Source organism: Trematomus bernacchii, unplaced genomic scaffold (assembly GCF_902827165.1).
Source record: "Trematomus bernacchii unplaced genomic scaffold, fTreBer1.1, whole genome shotgun sequence".
NCBI lineage: Eukaryota > Metazoa > Chordata > Actinopteri > Perciformes > Nototheniidae > Trematomus > Trematomus bernacchii.
In genome coordinates this window covers 339,220-348,791 of record NW_022987612.1, presented here as the reverse complement: position 1 = coordinate 348,791, position 9,572 = coordinate 339,220, and the positions used below count along the sequence as shown (strand labels likewise).

The 9,572-nt window shown below is 45.8% G+C and overlaps 1 protein-coding gene across 1 annotated transcript; it reads left to right on the top strand.

Moving 5' to 3' along the window:
- Positions 1–313: 313 nt before the first annotated feature.
- LOC117483685 lies at positions 314–4,693 on the top strand. Its single transcript, XM_034132044.1, has 2 exons — positions 314–4,461; positions 4,572–4,693. The coding sequence occupies exons 1-2, from the start codon at positions 454–456 to the stop codon at positions 4,611–4,613; spliced, it is 4,050 nt and encodes a 1,349-aa protein (XP_033987935.1). The 5' UTR covers positions 314–453; the 3' UTR covers positions 4,614–4,693.
- Positions 4,694–9,572: the final 4,879 nt, after the last annotated feature.

Sequence of the window (9,572 nt, the reverse complement as noted above, 5' to 3'; positions counted from 1 at the left end):
CCTTATGTAAGGGACTGAGAGGCAGAGTAGTGGGAGGCACCTACATTCCCAATAGGTGGCTCCACCCGCTGCCAATTAGCAGTATTGGGACCAGGTGTGGAGACCTCACACCTGGTGCTAATCACTCCCTCAAGGGAGACAAAGCACACAGAGTTGCTCAGTTGTGTGTGGCACATGGAGGGAGCAGGAGGCTCCCAGCGTGAGGAAACATTTTTGTAAGCTGGTAAGTCGGTTAGCGGCCCGGCTACGTTAGCCTTTGTTTAGTTAAAGGTATTTTTGAGTTGTTAGCAATAAAGCCTTTTTTTGGATTTGAACACTGCCTCTGTCGTGATTGCTGCACTACCACTTTTCTCTTTATCTGCCCTGTCCTGTTACACTGGTGGAGAATGCGGGCATAAAGACTCTATTGGTGGTGTTGCAGTCAGAACAATTTTTTTTTTTTACGTTTTCAAGATGGAGGATGTACTAAAGGAGTTGGTGCGTATTTCTACTGAGCAGCAGACTCTGCAACGGCAGATGATACAGGAGCAGCAGAAACAGAATGCACTTCTCCACATGGAGGTCCAAAAATGCCTTACAGCAGCCTCTCCTGTCCAGAGGGAAGCAACCATGCAGCCTAACCCAGGTCGATTCATCCCCAAAATGACAGAGAGTGATGAGATAGAGGCCTACTTAACGGCCTTTGAGCGCACAGCTGAAAGAGAGGGCTGGCCAAGGGACTCCTGGGCTGATCTGGTTGGACCGTTCCTCCTGGGCCCGGCACAGCAAGCTTACTTCGACCTCCCTCCGGACCAAGCAAAGGATTACGTCGTCTTGAAGAAGGAAATCCTGGCGAGGTATGGCTACAGCTTAGCAGCAAGAGCCCAGCGGTTCCATGAATGGAAATACAAGCCAGAGTTGTCAGCCAGGGCCCAGATGTATGACCTAGGCCGGGTAACCAGAGCCTGGCTGACATGCAACCCCGAAAAGTTAAGTGTTTTAGAGAGGATAATGATGGACAAATATATTCGGTCTCTGCCCTATGAGATCAAGAAAATGACAAGCCAGCAGAATCCAGCCGGTCTGGATGAGTTGGTTAACGTAGTGGAGAGCCACGTGGTCACAGCGGACCTGCTTAAGTCCACACGACCAGACACCGAGTGGGGCCGGAAAGTCAGTGGGGAAGCATCACGGACTAGACGGGCACGAGAACCGCGATGGGAACCAGAAGAGGTAAGGCGACGACAGTCCTACCTGCCAGAGGGCCAACCGCGTTGCTACCAGTGTGGGGAGACAGGCCATATTGCCCGGGACTGCCCAGGGAAGGATGAGCTAATGCCGACCGCCAACTCATCTGGTGCAAGGCCCTGCCACCTTCTTGACTCTTGCTGGGTACAGGAAAGCTCCCTGGCTCAAATGATACCAGTCAAAGTAAATGGAAAAGATGCAGAGGCGCTAGTGGACTCAGGAAGTGTGGTAACCCTCATTCAACCCCACCTCCTCGACCATTTGCCATCTGAAGAGACTGTGCCCGTCTCCTGTGTCCATGGGGACACTAAATTATACCCCACTTGCCTCATCCACCTTACCACAGTTAAAGGCAGCTGTGAGATGAAAGTGGGGGTGGTTCCTTCCCTACCAGTCCCAGTCTTGGTGGGGCGAGACTGCCCACTATACAAGCGCCTGCGGCACCAGAAGGAGGTGAGTCCCAAAAAGCACAAGCGTGCCAAAGGAAAACGAGAGAGAGGACAAACTGCCACCCAGGGTACTTCTCCTCAGCAGTTCCCCAACGTTGTGTGTGCTGTGCCGGAGGAGCAGAGAGGCAACCAATCTTCCAGTGCAGACGAGGCAAATGATAACCCTTTTGTTGCTTTCCCTGGAGACCTAAGCACAGGTCATGAGGAGGGGGAAGTCTCATTGCTTCCAAGTTTGAAGGGCCAGTTCGGGACCGCCCAGATGGAAGACCCCAATCTGTTGCATGCACGCAGCAATGTTACGGAAATAGAGGGAAAACCAGTTCCAGGAGTGGGTGAGCTTACATGTCCTCATTTCCTAATAAAAAATAATCTGTTATACTATGCCAAAGAGGTTGAAGGTCAGCGAAGAGACTTGTTGGTTGTCCCAAAACAATATGTGTCCACAGTGTTGCATCTGGCTCACAGCCATGTCCTAGGGGCCCACCTAGGGGTTGAGAAGACAAGGCAGCGGATTGGGAGCCGGTTCCACTGGCCAGGGGTGGTAAGGGCTATAGAGGATTATTGTCGCACCTGTGTTGAATGTCAAAAGATGAGTCCCAAGCCACACTTTAAAAGTCCCCTAATACCTCTACCGATAATCGATGTACCGTTTTCTCGCATTGCCATGGACTTAGTGGGGCCGCTGGTGAAGTCTGCCAGGGGACATCAGTATATTCTTGTGATCCTTGACTATGCAACCAGGTACCCGGAGGCCATTCCCTTGAGGAACATGACAACGAGAGTGATTGCACGGGAGCTGCTTCACCTGTTCAGTCGAGTTGGGATTCCTAAAGAGATGCTAACAGACCAAGGCACTCCCTTCATGTCCAAGATAATGAAGGATCTCTGCAGGCTCTTCAAGGTAAAGCAGCTTCGTACATCTGTCTACCATCCGCAGACAGACGGATTGGTAGAACGCTTTAACAAGACGTTGAAATCCATGTTAAAGAAGGTTGTTGACAAGGATGGTCGTAACTGGGACCAGCTTCTGCCCTATGTCCTGTTTTCAATCAGGGAAGTTCCACAGGCTTCAACCGGTTTCTCCCCCTTCGAGCTGCTGTATGGCCGACAGCCCAGAGGACTTCTCGACATCGCGAAGGAAGCCTGGGAGGAGCAACCAAGCCCCCATCGGAGCCTGATTGAGCATGTAGAGACGATGCAGACGCATATGAAAGATGTTTGGCCCATGGTCAGAGAGCACATGGCTCAAGCCCAAGAAGCCCAGAGGAAAGTGTATAACAGAGGTGCCCAACCACGTGAGTTCCTGCCCGGGGATAAAGTGCTTCTCCTGGTCCCCACCACAGAACACAGATTCCTGGCATCGTGGCAAGGTCCCTATGAAGTGACAGAGAAGGTGGGACCAGTCAACTACAAGGTACGCCAACCTGGCCGTCGCAAACCATCCCAAATATACCATGTTAACCTGTTAAAGAAATGGTATGCCCGAGAGGCACTGCTGTGTTCTTGTTCCCTGTTTGTATCCCCTTCTCCAGACCATGAGGTGGCCGAAGTTGAATACGGTCCAGGGCTATCCAAAGCTCAGTTACAGCAAACCAAGGAACTGGTTCAGCAGAGTTTGGATGTGTTCTCACTACGACCTGGACGCACAACGATGGTGGAACATCAAATCCACACAGAGCCTGGCCAAAAGGTAAAGATGCGACCCTACCGGGTGCCGGAGGCAAGACGGGCGGCCATTGAGCAAGAAGTGCAGAAAATGCTGGCTATGGGGGTGATTGAAGAATCTCACAGTGAGTGGACCAGCCCTGTCGTTCTGGTTCCTAAGCCAGACAAAACCAACAGGTTTTGTAATGATTTCAGAAAATTGAATGAAATCTCCAAGTTTGATGCGTATCCTATGCCCAGGATAGATGAGCTAATTGATCGGCTTGGGGAAGCCAGGTATATCAGCACTCTGGACTTGACGAAAGGGTATTGGCAGGTCCCACTTGAAGCTGCCTCAAGAGAGAAGACGGCCTTCGCCACCCCCACAGGGCTGTACCAGTACACTGTGCTTCCCTTCGGGCTTCATGGAGCACCAGCCACGTTCCAGAGACTGATGGACAAGGTTCTGAGGCCACATCGTGAGTATGCAGCTGCCTATTTGGATGACGTTGTTATCCACAGTGACTCATGGGATAGCCATCTCATAAGGCTTGCAGCAGTGCTGGAATCTCTCCGCAGGGCGGGCTTGACAGCTAATCCAAGAAAATGCAAGCTTGGACTAGAGGAAGCCGAATACCTGGGCTTCACCATTGGGCGGGGCAACGTTAGACCACAAGAAAGGAAGGTTCAGGCGATCCAGGACTGGCCACGGCCGTCAACAAAGAAACAGGTGAAAACATTCTTGGGTCTGACGTCCTATTATTGCCGTTTCATCCCAAACTTCTCCACAGTAGCCTCTCCCCTTACAGACCTGACCAGAGACTCACAGCCGCTAATGGTCAAGTGGACAGGAGAGGCTGAACACGCCTTTGAGGAACTTAAGAGGGCTCTCTGCGCACGGCCGGTGTTGGTGACCCCAGACTTCAGCCGGGGGATGATTGTGCAGACGGATGCGTCAGAGGTGGGCATAGGAGCAGTACTATCCCAGGAGGTTCACGGTGAGGAACACCCCGTCATGTACATCAGCCGGAAGCTGAACACAAGGGAACAAGTGTATGCTACTGTGGAGAAAGAAGGCCTAGCAATAAAATGGGCGCTTGAGCGCCTCCGGTATTACCTCTTGGGACGTCACTTCACTCTGGTAACTGATCATGCCCCACTGATCTGGATGGCAAATAAAAAAGACACAAACGCTAAAGTAGGAAGGTGGTTTGTCTCACTACAGGAGTTTAACTTCTCTATCATCCACAGAGCCGGAGCCAAGCATGGGAATGCAGATGCCCTGTCCCGTAGAGATGCCCTGTGGACCATGGTCACCTCTCCTAGGCCAGAACTGAAGGGGGGGGTGTGTAAGGGACTGAGAGGCAGAGTAGTGAGAGGCACCTACATTCCCAATAGGTGGCTCCACCCGCTGCCAATTAGCAGTATTGGGACCAGGTGTGGAGACCTCACACCTGGTGCTAATCACTCCCTCAAGGGAGACAAAGCACACAGAGTTGCTCAGTTGTGTGTGGCACATGGAGGGAGCAGGAGGCTCCCAGCGTGAGGAAACATTTTTGTAAGCTGGTAAGTCGGTTAGCGGCCCGGCTACGTTAGCCTTTGTTTAGTTAAAGGTATTTTTGAGTTTGTTAGCAATAAAGCCTTTTTTTGGATTTGAACACTGCCTCTGTCGTGATTGCTGCACTACCACTTTTCTCTTTATCTGCCCTGTCCTGTTACACTTATCAAACTCCACTACAACCAGGAGAACTGAATTACTTGCAAAAGACCTGGTGACACAGCTGACGGATGACATAAAAAATGCAGAGTGCATTTCATTGGCTGTTGATGAATCAACTGACAGCACTGACAACGCCCAGCTAAGCGTCTTCGTTAGGTATTACAGTGAGGCAAAGGGAACATTTTGTGAGGACATATTAGGCCTCAAAACCCTCCATGGCCACACCAGGGGAGAGGACATTTATGAAGCCATCATGCAGATGCTGAATGAAATGGGAATTGACCTCAAGACTGTGGTGTCCATTGCAACTGATGGAGCTCCAGCCATGATTGGGAGAGAGAAGGGAGCTGTTCAGCGCCTGAAAGAGCACCATCCAGACCTGCTGTCATACCACTGCATCATTCACCAGTCAGTGCTGTGTGCCAATCTTGGAAAAGAATACTCAGATGTCATGGAGACAATTATGAAGCTTGTGAACTACCTCTCCTCAGCCCTTCAGCACCGCCTTTTGCGTGCATTTCTGACAGAGGTCAATGCAGCTTATGATGACATTCTCCTTCATAACAACGTGAGGTGGCTGAGTAAGGGAAGGGTTCTGGAGCGATTTTGGGCCATCAGGAAAGACCTGCAGATGTTTTTGTCTGAGCAGAAAAATGCCAAAGCCAAACAGTACCTTGATTTTCTGCAGGATGATGAAAAGATGGAATGTGTGGCCTTTTTGGTGGATGTGACATCTCATCTAAATGAGCTCAGCCTCAAACTCCAAGGCCAAGGCAACACGGTGTGTGACCTTATGTCAGCAATACGTTCTTTCCAAAGAAAGTTGGAGATCTTCAGGAGTGACATAACAGAGGCACATCTCCACTTTCCAACACTATTGGAGCAAACTAATGGTAATCACCATCACACTCATGTTGCATTCCTGGAGAGGCTGGCTGAGAATTTTCAAAAACGTTTTGATGATTTCAGTCTTGGTAAGCAAGTCCTGCTCTGTATTGGATCTCCATTTCTGGTGAAGAATGTTCAAGAATTCTCAAGAGAGGCACAGAGCATCTTCCCGTGGGCAAATGTTTCAACTCTGCAAACTGAGCTCATAGATCTCCAGGAGAATGTTGCTCTGAAGGAAGTGGACTGACCCTGTGACATTCTGGACAAAGATGGCTACTGCAGCAAATGTCCCCCACCTTCAGAAGGTGGCCATTTATTTGATCACCATGTTCGGTTCAACATATTGCTGTGAGTCTGGATTTTCCACAATGAACATTGTGAAAAACTCATACCGCAGCAGTTTGACAAATGAACACTTGGGTCAGTGCCTCCGCCTGGCTATCACACCTTTTGTGCCGAGGTTCAAGGCATTGGCTACAGGCAAACAGTGCCATTTCTCCCACTAGCTCAATACAATGTATGTATTGAATGTGTGTGTGTATATGTTATGGATGTTGATTTATGTCACGCACTTTACTGGCGTTGTTCCGGACCAGTGACCTTGTTTAAAATTCACAAGTGGACCTTCAATAAAAAAGTTTGAGTACCCCTGCATTAGTGTTATCAAAGCTGTAGCTAGTTTTAATGACTTTGTATACTGCAGGGTAGCTTATTAATTTACTCCAGATGTAACTAAAGTCTTATTTAAGTGTTACACACATGGAATAGTAAAAAAACTAATAATTATTAGCCTTAGAGAAATATAAATTATACTTAAATAAAAACCATGTAAAGGCTTCACTTACAGTATACTTCCATTTATTCAGACCCTCTGCGTGTTCTTCAGAAATCTAATGTAACATGAGGTGAGTCATTGTGATACAAAAAAGTCATTTCCAGGGTGAGGTATGAATGGTTGTGAACATGCATTTTATCAGATTTTCACAGCATATACAGAGTACATAAACTCACAATGGTGTTACTTCTATATTACATTACATCACATTGCATTTAGTTGACGCTTTTATCCAAAGCGACTTACAATAAGTGCATTCGACCAAGAAGATACAAACTTGAAGCAAACAGAATCATATAAGTACATCAGGTTTCATAGAGCCAAAACATTTCAAGTGCTACTCAACTGGATTTAGATAAGCTAGTCCTTTGTTAGTATATAAGTGCTCTGTTAGCAGTTCTTTGTTAGTAATTCTATCTTCTATGGACTCTTTACTTGTTAACACAAATATACAGTCACTCCTCTATTGAATTAAGGATGGGAGGTGCGAGAATGGGCTACAGAGGTAACAATATCCAACACTGCCAAAACACAGACAAGCAGAATTTAAAATATGGTCATAGTCTTTATGTTAATTTTGGCTGAAAAGTAGGGAATTTCAACATGGAGTTTTGGTATGTCTGCTTAAGCTTCATTCTTTTCAGATTTAAATGTAACAGGTTTTACATGAGACCTGATACATTTCACTAATACTTATGACCAATACCTGTTAAACTGAAGACATTGCAATCAGCCTCATCTTGGCAACCTCAAGATTTATGCTTTTGCATTTAAGCTTGCATCATTAAAATGTGGCTCCTACACTAAGGAACATATTTACCCAAAAACTTCTAGGAAATAATCCTAAATACATTTAAACTATGACTAAATCAGATATTTTCATTGTTATCGTACTATGTGAAGATGAGATATAATTTGAAATATTTGGAAATAAAAAAGTGTATAACTCAAACATTCCCCTTTGTGTAAGCATTATAGATGCCTGGTAGAAACAAAACAAAAAAAGTTATTCAAAAATAATATGTACAGAAGGAAACAAAATATGCTACAATATGAGTTTTAGGTTAGAGAGTCAAGGAAAAATTGAACTAATCCAGGAAATAAATCAGCCCAAGGATTTCTCCCTGCCCTGACTTTACCTTTGCCCCTGATCATTTCCTGTTCCTCCCAGAATCTGTCCCATCAAATTAGCAGCCTGTTTGTTTTCTCAAAAAATAACTTCTGCTGAAGCATAAGCTATACATACTGAAGTGTATATTAACTAATGACCCTTAACCCCGACCTCCCCATATGTGCAGCTCCAACTTTGACATTTCTTAAAATCGTTACAAGGGTCTGTCTCTTCCAATTTCACTGCATACTTAAATCAATAGTCCACAACCTTGGGGTGTTGAATACCAAACAACCAATTCAGAACACAGCAGTTTGGATGACTGGAGCATTATCTCCGTTGGGGCTCTTTATAGAAAGAGGGGAGTACAGGATGACTGAGTCCTGTACTCACAGGGAGTACAGGACTCATTTAATTTAAAATCACAAAATGTTAGCATGTGGTGGAGGAAAAGTTATCAGGAGGAAGCTAGAGTAGCGAACACAATGTCTGCGCAGCCAAGAAGCAGCAGCTCCTTCAGCGTCTTCACAGGATGGGTTCAGACCATAGACTTTATAAAGTATGGACGTTGTTTCAGTGACATCACCCATAGGTTCCTGAAGAACTGCAGTGAGGGTCAACATTAGTGCGTCTGGTTGTCACCGTCTTGGCAGTGATCTCTTTGTTTGTTTACTAGACTGAATAATATAATCGTATTAATTCTGGATACTTAGTCCAATGTTGCAGCTCTGATGTTCTGTGCATCAGGGTTAGGGTTAGCTGAGTTATCTTCCCTGATCACCCATTGCAGACCGTTCGCATGCTGCAATATCTCGGTGTCACAGCCTCCCCGCTCAGAGCAGACTGGGATAAACGGGATATTATTAGACTTGTTTTTCTGGCATTTATATGAGGCCTGGAGGTTAGCGGCCTCTCCACAGGAGGCTCAACGTTTGGACTTCCACAGTTTTCTCTCGACTGATTTTCTGCTACTGTTGCATACATAATGAAACACAGCACTCAGATTTGATCTCCTATGGAAATAGCTTACCCTTTTGCATGCAAACATTTGAACGATGAAGCCTTTATGAACATTGCAGCCAAGAGGTATCGGCTCTCTGTGCGACAAATATTGTTCTTGTGTAAGTCCCTTTCCTTTGTATGACCTTGAATCAAAAACTCTTACATTTTAAGAGAAGAAATGTGCAGTGTGATGAGGAGTGTTTTTGTGCAATAAAGCTTTATTTATATAGCACTTTTCATACAACACATGCAGCTCAAAGTGCTTTACAAAATGACACATCACAACTTAAAAACAAACAACAAGAAATTCCCCTCAGATTATTTGTTAAGAAGGTACATGCAGCAAAATATTACATTTTATCAGGTTGATAGACACAAGGAGGTAAAATGTATGATAATAAAAATAAAATGAAATAAATAATGGCTTCTCTCTGACAGATAAGACACAAGACAACTGAGTCGATGCAACAATATAAAATATAAAACAAAGTGAACATAAAGGTACAACAAAAAGAAAAAGATTAAGACCTATAATAAATAAAACAATATAAAGTTAGGTAAATATTAAAGAATAAAAGAACATTTAAAGTCGGGGGTTGCTAATAAAAAGCTAATCTAAAAAGATGTGTCTTTAGCTGTCCACTGAGTTGGCCTCTGATATTTCCTGGTAGGGTGTTCCACAGTTTGGGAGCATAG